The sequence below is a fragment of the Hemiscyllium ocellatum genome, chromosome 10 (assembly GCF_020745735.1).
Source record: "Hemiscyllium ocellatum isolate sHemOce1 chromosome 10, sHemOce1.pat.X.cur, whole genome shotgun sequence".
Taxonomy (NCBI): Eukaryota; Metazoa; Chordata; class Chondrichthyes; order Orectolobiformes; family Hemiscylliidae; genus Hemiscyllium; species Hemiscyllium ocellatum.
Window position 1 is genome coordinate 43,994,215 of NC_083410.1, and position 20,857 is coordinate 44,015,071.

At 37.1% G+C, this 20,857-nt stretch overlaps 1 protein-coding gene across 1 annotated transcript in view; it reads right to left on the minus strand.

The window, feature by feature from the left end:
• The window catches only part of spata17 (spermatogenesis associated 17), a 107,566-nt gene that overhangs the window by 21,012 nt on the left and 65,697 nt on the right, over positions 1 to 20,857 (minus strand). The window contains exon 7 of the mRNA XM_060831454.1: positions 7,602 to 7,802. Coding sequence (XP_060687437.1) covers positions 7,602 to 7,802 — 201 coding nt within the window. The remainder of the gene's footprint in view (positions 1 to 7,601; positions 7,803 to 20,857) is intronic.

Consider the following 20,857-nt stretch of genomic DNA (forward strand, 5'->3'; position numbering starts at 1 on the left):
CCTAGGCGGAAGATGAGGCACTGTTCCTCCAGCCGTCGTGTTGCTATGGTCTGGCGATGGAGGAGTCCAAGGACCTGCATGTCCTTGGTGGAGTGGGAGGGGGAGTTGAAGTGTTGAGCCAGGGGGTGGTTGGGTTGGTTGGTCCGGGTGTCCCAGAGGTGTTCCCTGTGATCATTTCCAAAGTTGACCCTTTTTTAGGAGTTGATGTACAGGTGCCAGGTTGGAGGCTAGATTGAACTTTCCATAATAATTTGCCAGCCCAAGAAATGACCTAAACTCCTGATCAAAAACCGGGACACTCCTGATCACCCCATTTCATCTTCCAATGGGTGTAACCCGGTCTTGCAAACTCTGTAGCCCAAGTAGGTCACTTGGGGTGCCTGGAGCATGCATTTTTCCCTTCATAGCATATGATCACCCCAGAAAATCGTCTTAGGACTATTGTTAGTTCTGCAATAACGCTTCTTTCTTCAATGGTAATTGGCTATAATGCAACTGAAGAATGTAGACCATTATATTTATAATGCAAACTTTCCTTTAATGTATTGGCTATAACACAATTCCAGCGCCATTTGTTTAAATGGTGCTGCTATTACACAATTTTCTTATAAAGCAGGAACGCACAAGAACAGAACTATCACATTTATCCGAACAGTCTGTACGTCCAATTTCTCTAACTTCCATATTAGTATTCCCTGTTATTAGCACATCATCTAAATAAATGGTGACCTTAGGTAGACTTGCAGAATGTTACGCATCATCTGCTGAAAATTTGAATGGGCTGACAAACTCTTATTGTATTAATTGTAACATTCTACTGGGAATCCTCATCTAAACACAATTGCAAGTAGGTGTGGCTCATGTCCAGTTTTGTGAAAGAAAGTCCCTCCTATCTGCTTTGTGTATAAATCCTCAATCTGAGGGATTGGGTATCTATCCAGCTATGAGAAGTGGTTTACTGTTTGTTTAAAATCCCCACAATGGCGACCTGACCTGTCGGACCTCAAAATCAACATGACTGGTGCTCCATTCAGCAAATTGGACTGGTTTTGATGATTCCTTCACTTTTCAGTCCATTGATTTCTGCCTTTACTTTTGCCAGAAGGGCAAATGGTACCGGGCGACCCTTGCAGAATTGTGGAATGCTTCCTGGTCAATATGCAAGGTAACCTTGGCTCCTCCGATAGTCCCTCAACATTCCTGGAAGACTTTTGGGTACTTCGCTAGGACTTCTCTCAGGCAGCTATTTTCAAATGGAAAAATGTTGAGCGAATCCAGGTGAATCTCTCTCATCCAATTCTGCCCCGCCCAGTTTGGACCCAAGCCTTTTACTACAATCAGTGGTAACTGAACAAGCTGCTTTTCATATGAAACTGAAACGGTACCCTTAAATCTGTAAAGGTTCCCCAGTTGTAGGTTTTCAGCCTAGTCAAGGTCTTGCTCAAACTTAGAGGTTAGAGTCCAAAGTGAATTTTATTAAAAACTGGTACTGCAGTCACTGATACAGCTACAAACTCCATTGGGACTGGATGACCATATAATCAGAAGTTTATTTTGATTAGTTCTGATTTGGATGTTGCTAAGCAATTTAACTGTTTCCAATCCAAATGTAGGAGGACTTTCCAGGGTGTGCACTGTATTGAATAATGGCTTGTATGTTATATTACCGTAGGACTCTTTAGCCGTCTCAAATCTGCACAGTAACTACAATGGCTTGCTGGCCTTGATCCTGAAGAAAATTTTAACTGTCTGGCTGAGGCTTATCTTTATTTTGGGGTTTTGCTGTGGCCAACCTAGAGTCCATCTAATCAGAATATGTCTTGAGTGAAGCTATGCACTTGCTTGCACTCAAGCAGTGTACCCAAAGGTCAATCAGATTGGCAAGGGGCTCTACATCTATTGGAATATCCTGCAACTCATATGCTTTATTTGTCACATTCTCCAAGGATAAAGCCAATTGCTGTGCCAGTTTGAAGTCCAATTAGGGTTCAGATAGTGGATGGTTACATCAGTAGTCCCCCACATGCCAACCAGTCTCTAAGCATCTCATTAATGGATAAACCAAAATCACATGCCTCTGACAGTTGCCTTAACCTAGTCAAACATCCTGACACAAATTCACCTCATTCTCAAAACGCTGAGTAGAAATAATAGCATCTCAGAATTAAAGGAGCCTTGAAGTCAAACTGAATCCATCAACTCTTGAAAGGTTTTAGTATTTGATGCATCAGGGAAAGTTAGGCTCCTAAAACCTGAAAAAGGTGCAGGTGCAGAAGCTGTCAGGAGAATTACCCATTGCTTTTCATTTGCCCTAATGTAATTTGCCCAGAAAAAAGAATGCATTCTTTCCTGATAGTGGGCCCAGTCTTCGACGGCAGGGTTGAACAAGTCAAGCTTGCCAAATCTTGGCATAATGCAAGAAATGCTTACACCACTCAAAAGATGACTGTTGCAAGCGAGTTTCTTCAGGAATGTGTTTTACTCTCGTCACCACTGAAATAACTCTAGAGGCCAATATCCCATCATCAAATCACTCTTATTTACAAATATAAATTCCTTGACTTTGGCACAGCCTCATCATAAATCAGTACCTAGTGTGTCAAAATCTCTGATATTCTTCATTTCATTGATCAGCCAGGGCTCTCTGATTGGACAAGATTAAAGCCCCAATCAGGGAACTCATATTCTGGATGTCCAGCTAACTGACCTTGTTACAATTGCTACAGATACTGTCAAGAGGAAATGCAAATGAATAAGAGGGGAAGTAGTGGCACAGTGGCAATATCACTTGACTAGTTTTCCAGAATCACAGGCTAATGTTCTGTGGATATGGGTTTATATCATGCAATAGCAGATAATGGAATTTGAATTCAATATTAACCTGGAATAAAAAGTTGGCTATATGAAAAAAACATGATTAAAAACCCATCTGGTTCATTCAGGTCAAGGAGAGAAATTTACCATTTTTAACTGATCTGGCTTAAATTAAGAAGGAAGCATATGTCAAGTATAGACAGGATAGATTGAGTGAATTCTTAGAAGAGTGTAAAGGCAGTAGGTGTATACTGAAGAGGGAAATCAGGAGGGCAAAAAGGGGATATGAGGTAGCTTTGGCAAATAGAATTAAGAAGAATCCAAAGGGTTTTTACAAATACATTAAGGACAAAAGGATAACTAGGGAGAGAATAGGGCCCCTCAAAGATCAGCAAGGCCTCCTTTGTGTGGAGCCGCAAGAGATGGGGGAGATACTAAGCAAGTATTTTGATCAGTGTTTACTGTGGAAAAGGACATGGAAGGTATAGAAAGTGGGAAATAGATGGTGACATCTTGAAAAATGTCCATATTACAGAGGAGGAAGTGCTGGATGTCTTGAAACACATAAAAGCAGATGAATCACTAGGACCTGATCAGGTGTACCCTAGAACTCTTTGGGAAGCTCGGGAAGTGATTGCTGAGCCTCTTGCTGAGATATTTGTATCATCGATTGTCATAGGTGAGGTGCCGGAAGACTGGAGGTTGGATACCGTGGTACCACTATTTAAGAAAGGTGGTAAGGACAAGTCAGGGAACTAGAGACCGGTGAGCCTGACGCCAGTGGTGGGCAAGTTGTTGGAGGGAATCCTGAGGGACAGGATGTACATGTATTTGGAAAGGCAAGCATTGATTAGGGATGGACAACATGGCTTTGTGCATGGGAAAAAAACTTGATTGAGTTTTTTTAAAGAAGTAACAAAGAGGATTAATGAGGGCAGAGCAGTAGACACGATCTATATGGACTTCAGTCAGGCATTCAACAAGGTTCCCCATGGAAGATTGACTAGCAAGGTTAGATCTTATAGAATATGGGGAGAACCAGCCATTTGAATACAGAACTGGCTCAAAGATAAAAGTGGGGGGGATTGTTTTTCATACTAAGGCCTGTGACCAGTGGAGTGACACAAGGATCGGTGCTGGGTGCACTACTTTTTGTCTTTTTGTCTTATAAATGATTTGGATGTGAGCATAACAGATATAGTTAGTAAGTTCGCAGATGACACGAAAATTGGAGGTGTCGTGGACAGCGAAGAAGCTTACCTCAGATTACAACAGGATCTTGGTCAGATTGGCCAATGGACTGAGTAAGTTAGATAAATGCAAGGTGCTGCATTTTGAGAAAGTAAATCTTAGCAGGACCTATACACTTAATGGTAAGGGAGTGTTGCTGAGCAAAGTCACCTTGAAGTGCAGGTTTAAAGATCCTTGAAAGTAGAGTCACATGTAGATAGGATAATGAAGGCGGCATTTGGTATGCTTTCCTTTACTGGTCAGAGCATTGAGTATAGGAGTTGGGAGGTCATGATGCAGCTATACAGGACGTTAATTAAGCCAGTTTTGGAATATCGCATACAATTCTGGTCTCCTTCCTATCGGAAGGATGTTGTGAAACTTGAAAGGGTTCAGAAAGGATTTACAAGGATGTTGCCAGGGTTGGAGGATTTGAGTTACAGGGAGACGTTGAATAGGCTGGGGCTGTCTTCCCTGGACCGTCGGAGGCTGCGGGGTGACCTTACAGAAGTTTATAAAATCATGAGGGGAGTGGATAGAGCATTGGGTGGGGAAGTGAAAAACCAGTGGGCATAGGTTTAGGGTGAAGGGGAAGATATAAAAGGGGCAACGTTTTCACACAGGGTGGTGCGTGTGTGGAATGGGCTGCCAGAAAAAGTGGTGGAGGCGAGTACAATCACAACATTGAAAAGGCATCTGGATGGGGAAACGAATTGGAAGGGTTTGGAAGGATATGGTCCAGGTGCTAGCAGGTGGGATTAGATTAGATTGGGATATGTGGTTGGCATGGATAAATTGGACCAAAGGATCTGTTTCGATACTGTACATCTCTATGACTCCATAACTCCAGACCCATAGCAATGGGATTGTCTTACAAATACTTCTGGACAATTAAGGATGGGCCTTAAATGCTGGCTCAGCCAGGATGCCTTCATCCCATGAAACAAAGTTTAAAGGATGAACACTCTATAAAGTCCTGAAGTAGGGTTACACCTGAAATGTTGACTTCGCCACTTCTTGATACTGCCTAGCTTGCTGTGTTCTTCCAGCCTCCTGTTTGTCTACTTTGGATTCCAGCATTTGCAGTGATTTTGCCTCTTACTCTATAAAGTTAGACAAATAATCTCTTACTACGTTTCAGTGAAGCAAAAGTGTGTTTTAAAAGTAAGTTTAAATGACAGGTTTGCCATTATGTTTGCATATCAACAAACAGTCTTTATCTTGTTAGAACATAATTCAATTAGATAATTTGAACATTTTTGAGTCTTAGAGTTACAGCAGCATGGAAACAGACCCTTCGATTCAACTCATCCATGCAGGTCAGATATTCTGAATTAATCTAATCCCATTTGCCAGCATTTGGTCCAAAAGCCTCAAACCCTTCCAATCATAAAGCCGTCCAGATTCCTTTTAAATGTTGTATTTGTACCAGCCATCACCACTTCCTCTGGCAGCTCATTCTATACACATACCAACCTCTGCATGAAAACATTGCCCCTTAGATCTCTTTTAATTCTTTCCCCTCTTGCCTTAAACCTATGCCCTCTAGGTTTGGTCCCAGCTAGCCTGGGGAAACCATCTTGGCTAATCACCTTATTCATGCCCCTCATGATTTTATAAACTTCTATAAGCTCACCCCTCAGCCTCCAATGCTCCAGGGAAAATAGCCCAGCCTATTCAACCTCTCCCTCCAACCCTGGCAACATCCTTGTAAATCTTTTCTGAACCCTTTCAATTTTATAACATCCCTCAAAAACAGGGAGACCATAACTGAGACCAGAATTAAAAACAAAATCTAAAGCAACAGCTAAGTAAAAGCATAATACTGCTGATGCTGGATCTCTGAAATCAAAAGAGAAAATAATGGAGAAAGCATGACTGGCAGCATCAGCGGAGATAGGACCACAGTTAATGTTTTGAGTTTGACATTTCTTCAGAATGTCTGCATACTTTTGGAAAGGGGAATATAAGGGCAGGATTTGTGTTTATATTGGGAATCCAGGGAGCCACTTCAAAGCCAACCATCACCTCTTAAATGAGAGCTGTGTGTGGCTGCATAAACTACAATAATGTCGGAAAAGATGACTAAATGAAGGAACAATTGCAATTAAGGGTCTCAGATATTGCACCAAACGTCCTGCAGAAAATGCAGGAAGTGAAAAATAGATATCCATCATCACTTGGGGCAGAAAATCCTCCATGCATCTACTTGTGAAGCAATGAAAACAGTTGGTTAAGACCAGAAGAATGGCCATGTAGAATGCTACAAAGCAAGGGGAAACAATCAATTATTTTACTAGACTTGTTGAAGTAAGAAGAATGCCAAGATACCTTTTGGTCAGAGCTGCAACACCTAGAATCTCACTTCATTTATGCGGTTCATAAATAGCATTCTTGCCTCTAAGTTAAAAGATTACAAGTTCAATTTATACTCCAGAGGTTTGAGCACATAATTCAGACAGTGACACAGGTAACAAAGCAGATTTGATGTGTAATCAAAGCAACATACCGTGGATGCTGGGAACCTGACATAAAAGTAGAAAATGCTGGTGAAATTCAGTAAGTATGTGCAAACAGAAACAAAGTTAACATTGAGTCCAAACTGACACATTTTCCTTTACATATCGGCCAGACCAGATAAAAATCACAGATTCCATTCTCTAAAGGATATTAGTGAACCAGATAGATTTTCACAAGAATCAACAATAGTTCCGTGGTCGTTATTATTGAGACTATCTTACATATTCCAGCTTTACTTATTGAATTTAAATTCTACCAGCTGTTGTGGTAGACATTGAACACATAACCTGGACTATTGGATTAATTGTCCACTACATCAGCAGCTCTTCTTATCCAGTTATAATGACCAAAATTCACATTGAGTTGATTTGGAATTCCTTTTAAAATTTGCTTTACAATGTTATCAAATGGGAAAAAAAAGTACAGAGTTAATAGTTGACACCATTAATCAGCCTGAGGATTTGGAGTTTATTTTAAAAATGATATTAATTGTGTAACATAAGAACATTTGCACTAATTGATTGCAAAAAAATCAATCACCAATTACATAGTTTGTCTATAGTCTAAGCACATAAGCTAGTTTAACGTACCACTGAAAAACATTTCCAATTCCTGAATTGATTTCACCACACTGTAACCAAGAATGCCTTGCTTATATTGGACTAAACCCACACATGAAGAATAACAATAGAATGAGCTTTAAAGTGAATCGTCAGCAATTATGCAAAATCAAAGAAGAAATTGCAACATGTTTTCTGTCAATAATTCATATTTCTTTGACTTACTACTATCATGTAAGAGTATAGAATATCTAATATCAAATTTACCTCTATTTTGTTCCTACAATTACGTTTAATATAAATAGAAATATTGGTGATGTGCTGCTTTCTACAAATTATTAATGTTGCATAAGTCTGTGATTGTGTACATTATGAATAACTGAGAACCATTTGTGACATTAACTAGAAGAAAAACAAAACAAGAACAATCCCTTTTAAAAAATGCCAAGGCTGCTCCATGACTATAAAAGAACATACCTGTGGTTTCTTCCAGCCTAAATGTGGCAGTCGCCCTAACGAAGGAGAGGTGCATGGAATTTCAGGTATTGATGGATCCACAAGACCCTCAGTGGTATCCTTTTTCTGAGATGAATTAGGAGTCAATGGCCTGACCTGTTGCAACCTGCACTCCATCTCATTTGGGCACAGCAAATATGGAGAGTTATAAATACCTGGAAGCTAGGTAGAGAGGTAACAGGTATTAACTCTCAGCTATGAAGCAATGCACAAAAATGTAAACTCTAAATTTGCAACAACCTGAAAATGAAAATAAACTTAGGCCAACCACAGTTAGATGTATTTAGTGAACTAATGTACCAATAAATAGTTCCATAAATATATGAGCAATGAAAATGCAATTATTTTTGGCATTAAACTATTACTTATACAAACTCCAAATGGAAATGAAAATCTCATATCAAATTTAATCAGTCAGAATAAATTACAGATTTGTGCCAAAATTATAAAGCAACATATTCTAAATGCTTGTGCGCAAGTCACATATTTCTTCTCCCTAACCATTCAAGTTTTGTCACAAACTTCAGCAGCCTTTTGCCAGCAGTGGCCTGGGAATCCATTTTCTTTGGCAATTTTCTAAACCGATAAAGACTTTGGGGAAATCTGCACTCGCTGTTTTAAAAAAAAAACACACCTGGGTTCATGCTGTACGTTCAAGCTAAAACTGAACTCAATAAAGCTGTTGAATTCTCAGGAGCGACCCTGTTAATAGCTTCCTTCTGACCCCTCTGCATCAAGTTCTACTTCTGGCTAGTATACTGATCACACAGTGGGGCAAATGAGCTGTGAAAACACTGATATTTTTAAGTATAAAATTCTGGTTGTCGTGAAAGAGAAAATAAGTTATGCAGGCGACACACTTTTGGCACTTTAAGTCCCCCTCCATCAGAGGAATTCATGCATGAACTAGAATATTAATTGCACCAGGTCAAGCATATCTGCAAACGTGCCTTTTGTTGGCCAGTCATCCATTGAATAGCATTTAAATTCTGGACCCTTTTGCAAAGCTATCAATCCATCAGTCAGCTTCCTCCCCAATCTAGATGTTTTTCATATAGGCCTTTTATAATTAGGGCCACAGGGGATGGCAAGAAAAGGCACAAGAAGTTTAATGACCGTAAAGAAGAGCATGAAGGAGATCAGTGAATGAAGTATTTGCCTGAGATAGGATTGCTGAATCAACACTGACCAACATACTTCATCATAATTATCAAGACATGCAACTGCCACGAGATTTATAAAAATCGCACTCAGCAAATAATTGACCTGATGTTAAGAAGAAGGTGGATTGTTAGCACGTTGCCAAATCCAACATGCAATAAGATATTCAAGATTTAATTATTCTCAATGAAAGCTCAAAAGGTAACGTTCGGTTTGCCGAGTGCACAATTACACTTTTAACTGAATAGTTGCAAACACATTTATGGGTACTCCTGAGAGAACTGAAATTATACTTTGCCATGCACGTACATGCTTTCATCACACAAATGCTTTGCGAAGATTAATTAAACAAACATCATAATTAATGCAGAAAGTAATTACCAAAACAAGCCACTTGAGAAGCAGAGATGACCTAATACTAACTATGACTTACTTTTTCAGACTACTAAAGGCACAGTTTGAAACACAGATAAACCAAACATTTCCCCCAAAACCCTGAAAACTAAACAAAATTTGCATTGAAATATGAAACATAAAAATCACAAGTTTGTATTTTAAACATAAGCATGCATACTGGAAGAGGAAGTTATTTTTAGAACTAGTCAAACTTCTAAATGATACTTAAATGTTTTATTACAAATATTTAACAGATATCTGGAGTTATTACAATTGTGACAATTAAGTAGAACAGGAGAATCTGTAGCATTTTATAACTGATTCTTTTGGTAAATCTTTGATGAAAACAAAAATGTTTTAGTTTGAATGTGTAATTCACAGAGGGGCAGAATTTGAATGTGCAATCTCAGTTATAAATTTTAAAAAATATTAATTAAGATTCAATTAATAGCCATCATTTTTGTCATCCTCTTTAATCTATAATAAAAAAGTAATTCTTAGCATTTCATCAATTCCTTTACAATATGCTAAATAATAATTAAACTAAAGGTATAACATTTTTATCATAATTTTTGTTTTGTTTTCGGAGATAAATAACAGTAAGTTGAGTATTGTAAACTATATGCTATGTTTGCTGTTACATTTAAACATTAATGCATTTTTATGCTTAATTTTGCATTTCTTTACTGCTGTTTCAGATTTAATTATTTGTTTTCATTAATGAAATTTTGTTGTTGGAGAGTGCACAAACTCTTTATAGTGATTCAAATTACCTACAACATTTATGTAGTTTTTTCTGAACTTTAAAGTATGCATTACAATACAAATAAAGGGACAACTACATGACATTGGCAAAGCAATACGAATAATTAATTTTGGAAGATAACAAAATGTAAATTCAAACATGTTGAAGTACTCCCAATAATTATACTGTGGGCATTTTCTAGCAAAGACTTTACATAGCAAATATAAAGCACTACATTCTAAGTATCAAATTATATTGAAATAATTTAAATTAGGAACAATTTCAGTCATTTGTATTTAATTGCAATATTTTCACGAAAGCCATTTAATTTTTGCTATGATCAGTTATTTTTGAGAACTTTAAAAATTATCAGTGAAAATAATTATATCATAAACTGATTTAAAATTAACATTTGACTAAACTTAAACTACAGAAAATGGATATTGTAAATTTGAATGTTATATTTGGAAGCATTCTGCCACAAATTATTTTAACAGGTTGATGAGCAGGAATCATTGTGTTATTACAATTTTTATTCTTCAACAAATTAGCCTTGATTACAACTTGTTTGAAATTCAATGAGAAAACTGTTAACAGACACAATTAATTGCCTTCTATGAACAGCATTCAAAACTGACTACATGATTGAGGTGCCTATCTTTACAATACACCTGTTCAAATACATACTACCTATTGCACACAATACCTTGTAGTCTGCAATTCAACAAACAACTCTATGTGTTAATTTTCAAAGCTCTAAGTATGCATTTAAAGGATAATTGGCTTGTCATATGATGATGGTTTGCAAATGAGGATTTTTTGCTTTTTAAAGCACTATTTATGCCGTTGTAATTTAAGGCACTGTAAAATAAAGACACATGCTGCTGTGGTTGTACATCAGACATGCCTGATTTCACATCTAAGTCCAAAATATTACAGGTCAGCTGTTGCTGTGTATATAATTAAACTAATCGTTCCATAAGAGATGCATGGGTTTAAAAAGAGCTGTTATAATACACAAGATGATAGCACAAGGGTAAATACATTATCTTAGTTCTATACTACATGTAAAATAATTCAGTTCCTATACAAAGAATGATTGTATACATCACTCCTGTAAGTAGTTTATGTGTTGGCTTTAAAGGAATATATTTAATAACTTTTTTCCCTATTTTGAATCTGCAAATGATTCTAATGCTCACTGAAAGCGTTAAGTATAGCAGCAATTTGGGAATGACAGAGTGGAAGCCAATGTGCACCTTTTAGTAGATTTTAGCATCAGCTGGGAAGGGTGATAGATATTTTTGATCTAAGTCTAGAGGAATAATTTGGTAAGGAACATGCATTTGAATGGGGCACATTGATTTGATGTCAAATAACGTTAAGCAATTTGTACACCACTTTGTTCAGAACAAAGTTTTCTGTGAAGGAGACTAGTGTTTGGCAAAAATAATTCACCTTCATGACTTTATGCAAGGTTATACAAAAAATTAGTATGTTTTACAGCCTTGTCTCACAAGATGATTGCGCAGTGGTGGTCAACTGTCTGTAAAACAAAATGTGCCTTGGCGCACATTTTCTGCAGCATTTGTTCCAGAAGAAGACACGAGGGAAGGTGAAGTTTTTACTGGGCTCCATTTTCTCTGGGCCTTCTTGGCCAGCTGGTCTTTTCGTTCTACCCACTTCTTGCAAAAAGAACATCAGGGGAATGACTATCTGGTCATTCTGCTTGGCAGTTGTCAATGTCAATATCTTGTATTTTCATATTTCATTTGTAGGTGTTCTTGTAGCAGAAACATGGGCATTCAGGACACCAGTTCAATGACCAGTTCACCAGGTCTTTAGGTATGTAGCCATCACCCACCTCATCAATAGCATTGAATCTAAGCCAATGAAATTAATGTGTATCTATTATTTTGGTCATTTTATCACTTACCCTATTGAAGGAATGTCTGAGACAGCAATGGTGTTAACTGTTCAGTCTTTTCTTTGCATAGTATATCATGTCCAGGTCACATGATACTATAATGTACTGAGTGTGAGTTAAGAAGTAGTAACTTAGTTAATTTTGTCTGCCCCAAAATATTCCACAACATATTTGTATATCTTTGAGATATTGAAATTAAATAAGCTAGTTTACATCTCAACTTGGAAAGTTTGGGTAAAAAAGGAAACATTAACATTTTTACTGAATCATTATACAAAACTACACTCACAAGCACAAATCTATTGTGGAATATCTATTTGATGTTACTTTAGACAACGCAATCAAATCACCATAATACTTACAAATGTGAAACTGAGAATAGAGTGCGTAAGTATCTCATACATTAGATTTTTGCTATCCACCACTGTCAATATTGATTATCTGTTCATTTTAATAAGCTAAACGGAAGGTTTTACAAAATTGAAATCAGCTGCTTAAAAAGCTGTAAACATTCAAAATACTAAGCATTTGAGCTGTTAATAAGATCTGAACTTTACTGAATTCTCAAAAAGCCATTAGCTTACATCTAATGCCAACATTCCTAGATATTCACTAATGTTAAGAATCTGACCAAAAGATCAACAAGACTGATCGTAATTGTAGATGACACACAATGTCAACCAGACGTAAAACTCCAGTCTGCAAACTGGAAAGCTCTTGCCAGGTATTGCAAGGGATATTTTTAGAAGCTTCAAATATTTTAATATAACCTATATCAAAGCCAATGAAGATTTGATCATTTATACAGTGGTAGTTAGGCAGGACTTGATGTCTTGAAGTGTACGTAGTAACAAAGCTTTACACTAAACATAACTATAGGTCTAAGCAAGAAATAATTTGAAGTATCACACTTTCATTAAATCTCCATAATTTTTACTATCTCATAAGGAAATTATATTTAAAGATATACCTCTTTCAGAATGCAAACATAATTACTTTTCATATATATATATATATATATATATATATATATATATATAAAATGCCATGTCCATCTTTTAGAATTTGCAGCATCTCGTTTTGGCTTCTCCTACTGTACTTGTGGTCACCATTGGTTATTCACACTTCTCCATCTCCTCCTTGCAACCACCCAACTCTCTTTCAGAGTCCTGCTATATTTAAATCGCTCATTACCATGTGCCTTTCGAGCTAGTCTTTGGTCTTCCTCTTCTGCTTCCTGGTAGTCTGATTATACACCTCATCACATCTGCTGTCTCTCCATAACAGCTGATCATACCACTTCAGCTACTTTCTTTAATGCTCTCACAGTCTTTGAGTCCCTGATCTGTTGGTTCATGATGTTGCCCTTTCTCAAAAGATTTGTTCTTGTGAGTGTAGTTTTGTATTATGATTCAGTAAAAATGTTAATGTTTCCTTTTTTACCCAAACTTTCCAAACACACCCATCTTAGTACTCACATCGAGTCATTGTTCCTTTTTTCTTCATTTTGCCTATATTTCTGCACAAATAAACAAGTTGGTATCACTACCATTGTAAGTTTCAGTGATATTTGTTTATTACACAATACTCCACCACACTTATTCCAATTACTCCAATCACAGCTAATCCTTTACTTAATTTCCACTTCTCTGAATTCCATCTTCTACCATCACTGACCATAGATACTTTCAACTATTAACTTTCTCCAAGTCTTCAGCCATAATTGTTTCAACCTACATACTGATCCTCTTTTGTAGATTCAAACTGGCAATCCATAAATTATTCAATTGAAAATTTCTTTACATTTGAATATTGCATGATACTCTGATTCCTGAACTTGGCCATTTTTGAATTTCACATTTGAGCATCTCTGGAAGGTAGGACATCAGTTAAATACAGAATAAATTTCAACGAGGATATGACAGAATAACCTGTTGACAATCACTGTAGATGCCAACTGTGTATATGAAATAAATCACTTGAGTAAGTTAGGAAAGCAGTCAATGTAAGTGAAATTTCATTCTAACAGCCGTGTCATTGAATGAGAAATCCACTTGTGTCAATCATAACAGTAATAAGAGTCTTTTTAAACCTAAAGAAATACTTCTAGCAGACAGACCTGTCTTTTAACTAACTTTAAAGGCACTCTCAAGTGCATAATTAAACTATGATTTGGAGATGCCGGTGTTGGACTGGGGTGTACACAGTTAAAAATCACACAACACCAGGTTATAGTCCAACAGGTTTAATTGGAAGCACGCTAGCTTTTGGAGTGACGCTCCTTCATCAGGTGATAGCGGAGGGCTCGATCGTAACACAGAATTTATAGCAAAAATTTGCAGTGTGATGTAACTGAAATTATATATTGAAAAATTGATTGTCTGTTAAGCCTTTCATCTGTTAGAATACAGTGATAGTTTCACTTCTTTCATGTGTAAATCACAAAACCCTTCTTTTTAAAGTTGCATTCTCGGGTTAGCTGCTAACAATGGTGATAGCTAGACAATATGTTGAAGTTGTTTGCCCCCTGTGTTCTCTGTCTATGACCTGTCTTTAAGACCCACATGCACACATATATTTTGTGTGGTGAATTTATATTGCAGAGTTATATTGCACTTTGCTCAAAAACTGCATATGTTCATGTAGAACTCTGAGCTCAAAAACTGTAGGAATTTATGTAAAACACTGTTACCTCACTTATTAGATAAGAATCAATCTAAACATCAGGTCATAGACAGAGAACACAGGGGGCTAACACCTTCAACATATTGTCTAGCTATCACCATTGTTAACAGCTAACCCGAGAATGCAACTTTAAAAAGAAGGGTTTTGTGATTTACACATGAAAGAAGTGAAACTATCACTGTATTCTAACAGATGAAAGGCTTAACAGACAATCAATTTTTCAATGTATAATTTCAGTTACATCACACTGCAAATTTTTGCTATAAATTCTGTGTTACGTTCGAGCCCTCCACTATCACCTGATGAAGGAACGTCACTCCGAAAGCTAATGTGCTTCTAATTAAACCCGTTGGACTACAACCTGGTGTTGTGTGATTTTTAACCACAATTAAACAACTTTGCATCTGAAATCAGAGAAAAAAGCAGCAATCATGGATTGTTTCTCAAGTAAGTGTCATTAGATCATTGCTATGGCTGGCCTGTATCACAATTTAGATTAGCACTGCAAACATCCACTTTCCAGCAGTGATAACTCGACAGTAAATAGGATTATAAATGATTTGGATGCGAGTATAAGAGGTACAGTTAATAAATTCGCTATTGATACCAAAATTGGAAATGTAGTGGACAGCAAAGAAGGTTATCTCAGATTACAACAGGATCTTGATCAGATGGGCCAATGGACTGAGAAGTGGCAGATGGAGTTAAATTCAGATAAATGCGAGGTGCTGCATTTTGGGAAAGTAAATCTTAGCAGGACTTTTAAACTGTGTAAAGTCCTACAGAGTGTTGCTGAACAAAGAGACCTTGGAGAGCAGGTTCATAGCTCCTTGAAAGTGGATAGGATAGTGAAGAAAGTGTTTGGCGTGCTTTCCTTTATTGGTCAGATTATTGAGTACAGGAGTTGGGAGGTCATGTTGCAGACATTGGTTAGGCCACTGTTGGAATATTGCGTGCAATTCTGGTCTCCTTCCTATCGGAAAGATGTTGTGAAACTTGAAAGGGTTCAGAAAAGATTTACAAAGGTGTTGCAGGGTTGGAGGATTTAAGCTATAGGGAGAGGCTGAACAGGCTGGGGCTGTTTTCCCTGGAGCATCGGAGGCTGAGAGGTGACCTTATAGAGGTTTACAAAATTATGAGGGGCATGGATAGGATAAATAGACAAAGTCTTTTCCCTGGGGTGGGGGAGTCCAGAACCAAAGGGCATAGGTTTAGAGTGAGAGGGGAAAGATATAAAAGAAATTCGATTCGATTCCCTACAGCGTGGAAACAGGCCGTTCGGCCCAACAAGCCCACACTGACCCTCCGAAGAGTAACCCACCCAGACCCATTCCGCTACATTTATCCCTGACTAATGTACCCAACACTACGGGCAATTTAGCATGGCCATTTCATCTAACCTGCACATCTTTGGATTGTGAGAAAAAACCAGAGCACCCGGAGGAAACCCAGGCAGACACAGGGAGAATGTGCAAACTCCACACAGACAGTTGCCCAATGCAGGTATTGAACCTGGGTCCCTGGCGCTGTGAGGCAGCAGTGCTAACCACTGAGCCACCCCTGAGGGATGACTTTTTCACACAGAGGGTGATACGTGTACGGAATGAGCTGCCAGAGGAAGTGGAGGAGGCTGGTACAATTGCAACATTTAAAAGGCATTTGGATGGGTTTGTGAATAGGAAGGTTTGGAGCGATATGGGCTGGGTGCTGGCAGGTGGAACTAGATTGGGTTGGGATATCTGGTCGGCATGGACGGGTTGGGCCGAAGGTCTGTTTCCGTGCTGTACATCTCTATGGCTGTGACTCTATAACTCTGATATGTTCCTTCCTCCAAACCCTTTCCCCACTGATCCAGACCAAATATGAGCTAATTTAGCACAATGCAGAATTGAAATTTAAAATCTTCCTTTAAACACTGATTATCATATGATCAGGCTTATTTACATAATATACCATGAGCTGAGTTCTGTAAAACAAACTAAAGAGGTACAAATAATGCCATTCATGACATTTCACATTTTGGCATGTGCCACAACTGAGGTTACGTTTTTATGAATCATATAACAATATCTTGGCTCATTAACATAAATGGAGCACAATTTTGTTGAAAAAATGAATTACATTTCTAAATTAGTTGCAATTATCTCTGGCTGAGTTGGAGATTAACATTTTTCAGTTATGAAATAGCAGAAATATTCTTGATATGCACAAACCACATTAAATTGCTTTGTTGCAAACAGTTGACTTCGCTTTCATATTCTGTCTTATGAACTTATTTTCCACTCCCAAAGAAAAATGTCAAAAATTTGTGAAAAGATCATCCAACTGCATTCACAAGGGAATAACTGAAATGAGTTCAAGCCCAGCAATTGACAGAATAATAATGAAGACCCATTAAGGAATTTATAATTCAAAGTCAGATCATATGTGCATGAAACGGCACACACAAAATATGTATCAGTGAAGAACCAGTTTGTTCCCAATGAATGAATAGAATCCAAAAATCGATTGTTGAACAAGGCATGCTGATTTCAACAATCAATCCGACAGTGGCCATTCAGTTGAAAAAAACTGGTTCATTAAGGCAGGAGGCATAATGGCTTATTTGTACACAGTATCAGTATTTCCAATAATAATGTTAAAAAGAGAAAAGCACAGAAACATCACATTCATTTTAGCTTTCCTGGCAATTAACTCCAAAAATCAAATGTGGTAAAATACAAAAATAAAATCCATTGTAAGATTGCATTATTTTTGAATGCTTTTTAAACTATATTAATGACAAATATTATCCTTTCTCAAAATGTTTCTTTTATCCCTCTTCTTCCTGGAAGGTTCACATGTACAGTTGCTTGATTCTGGAGCCCCATAGTGCAAAATGCAAATGGTCTTTTCTCATGTAAAGACTTAACTGAATTACGTTATCAGATAAATTCATTTTTCCATTTGCGATGCAGAAGGTTATAAAATGTGCTCCAGAAAGTCTTGCCAGTAAACAAGAGTTTCAGCGCTGGGATCAAGCTTAGCATTCACACCCAACCCACACTGTATTGTGAAGACTGCCAGTGCACTAAAAAACTAATAATTTTATGATAGTCATCCTAATGATGTTATGTTGATGTTACAGCCATATAGCTGTGCTCACCTTGGCATTTTTTAGGCTGTTAATTAGTTTGTGAATTGTTTCATTCTGCCACATTATTTTCCATGGAAAGAATAGAAAGATACAACTACTTGATTTTACAAGTCATGCAAACAAGCAGAATCAGTTTTCACTTCGCATCCACACAATGATTATTTTATGGTTTCTGCTAGAAGTGAAGAACAGCATGAGCTGCAGCTGAAATAAAAACAAAGTGCTAGAGAAATTCAGCAGGTCTGGCAGCATCTGTGGAGAGAGAAACAAAGTTAATGCTGTAATCCTTTATAACTCTTTTTTAGAACTTGTAAGCAGGCTATTTCATTTTTCCACTTGAGAGGTGGAAGGTACAAACGTGTTCCAGATAATTCTCTTAAGAGCACTCAGGCTTTAATAAAACTGGTCAAATTAACATTGTAAATATATAACTGGATTTTTTTTTCATCTAAGTTAGAAATCAACATTCTGTACAATGCTCATGTGTCATTGTTATTTTTAAAACTCTAGCTGGTTTATATACAAAGAACATCCATATATAAAAACTGGAGTGGATACCTGAAATATCTGGATTTAAAATAAATCTCCAAGTAAAATATCATGCTGCAGTACTTTTAAAAGCATTCCTCATTCATGAAGTAAAATTATGACCTGCAGATTCTGTTTGTGGAAACCAGTTTGTCAAGCTAAATTAAAATGTTCAACAGTTATTAACCTAGAACAATCTGATCCAATTAAGTGTTCATGTATACAAGCTGGCACCAAAGAATCTGTGCAAAACACTGAGATTTTCAAAATTGTGGTGGGAATCATGCCTGAATTCATGTGTCCATAATCAAAAATGTTTTTGATAGGCTAATAATATTCCTTGTGGTGGAGGTAGCATTCCTCTGGAGTAGATTGAAGACCTGTGACCATGAGAAAGAGAAAGAAAGAAAAATCCCAGCACCTTTGGATGAAAGTGAAGTATTGCCTTCCTTTATGCCAGATTGGGTAAGTGGAACAGCTACCTGAGCGTGAAATTTACTTAACTGTCTAGTCAAGGCCAATTTATATCATAATACTAGCCACAGAATCAGAAGGAGGATAAATTACTTGTGAAGCAGAAAGCAACCATTGACCTGCTTGAAGTGAAGTATTGCAGTACGGCCAAACTGCTTCTAGTTTCAATCTGAATGGAAACTGAATTGAAATGGTATCAAAATTTCTTGTCTCAACCTCAGCAAGAGAGACATTGTCAATTTAAATTATAGAAATTTTCCAAAATACCACTGTAAAAATCCCAATATCAGATTGTGACTACTTGCACCATTCTTAGGTAGATGGTTTAGGAAATTTCATGCTCAGAAGTTTGATTATAATTAAATCTATTTTTAGTCTAATGTGTCTGAGACAAATATTTGTAACTTACATTAGGGCAATTATGACTCCTTGAAAGCAGTGCCAAAGTGAACTGCCAATTAGGTTCAGGGTTAGGTCCATAGAGATGCAACCCATAGAGATGCAATAGCATACATTTAAGGAGACATTTCAGAACATGCAAAAATAGAAACATTCGAACAAGCCAGAAAACTTTTAAGAGGATCTACCATGGATGGTTTAAATAAAAAGGTTAAAGGTAATATCAGACTTAAAGAAAAAGCAAATAATTACACAATGATGGGATAAGTACAAAGATATGAGTAGCATTTTTTTTTAAAAGCAAAGGATGACTAAAAAGTTAATGAGAAGAGAAAAGTTAGAGTATGGTTGACTGCTCATTAGAAATATAAAAATAGATAGCAAAAAACTATATTTAAAAAGGAAAGAGGTAACAAAGTGAGCATTGGTTCTTCAGAATGACAGTAAGGGGCATTAATAATAGAAAATAAAGAAATGGCAGATAGCTGCACAGTCTTCATTGTATCCTCTATAATTAACATCTCAGAAATAGAAAATGGAAGGGAGGGAAGAAATCCAATAACCAGGGAAGAGGTATTGAACAAACTGTTGCAGCTGTAAGTTGATGAGTGCCTGGATCCTCATGAACTTTGTCTCACAGAATTAAAGGAAAGGTCAGTTGATACATTTTTAAAAACTATCTAAAATTCCATAGATTCTGGGAAGATTCCATTAGATTTGAAAATGGTGGAGGTAACTGTTTTATTCAAAAAAAAAGAAAAGGGGATGGGAAGACATTAGAAATGATTTTTAGAAAGTTCATTATTTTCCAGTTCCTCTCATTTTCAAAGAAGTCATACTGGACTCAAAACATTAACTCTGTTTCTCTGTGCACATATGCTGCCAGACCGGTTTTGTTTCTCTAACACTTTGCGCTTTTATTTCCAATTTTCAGCAACCATAATGTTATGCCACCAGTGCGGATTCTCAATTTTTTAAACATTTATATCACTGATTTGGATGAAGATGATGGCTTAACTGCTAAAATTCCTGATGATAAAAATGTAGGTAGGCAAGAAAGTAGTGAAGACAACATAAGGAGGTTACAAAAGAATATGGAGAGGTTAAGAAAATGAGTAAATGGAATATAATGTGAAAAATATGAGATTGTCCATTTTGTCAGGAAGAATTAAAAAAACATATTATCTAAAAGGTAAGACAGTGTAGAGCTCCAAGATGCAGAGGGATCTAAGTATTCTAATGGATGGATTGCCAACCTGGTTGGTAATTAAGTACAGCAAATAATTCTGAAAGCTAATAGAATGTTATTGTTTATTGCAAAATGAATTGGGGACCTAGGCTTGAATCCTGCCATAGCAGATGGTAGAATTTGAATTCAAATTAATATCTGGAATTGGGAATCGAATGATGACCATGAATCCATTGCTGATTGTTGCAAAAACCCACCTGGTTCATGAATGTCCTTTAGGGAGGGAAACAGCTATCCTTATCTGGTCTGACCAACATGCGACTCCAGACCCACAGCAAATGTGGTTGACTCTCACCTGCTCTCTGGGCAATAAATGCTGCCTAGCCAATGACAGCTTCAGTCCATAGATGAATAAAGAAAAAAGGAAATACAGGACTAAGGAAATTATGCTTTAGCTATATAGGACATTAGTGAAGCCACCTTTGTTGGTTGCTTTATTTAAGAAAGAACGCAAATACATTGGAGACCGTTCAGAGAATGTCCACTAGACTAATTCCTGCAAAGGGTGGGCTGTTTT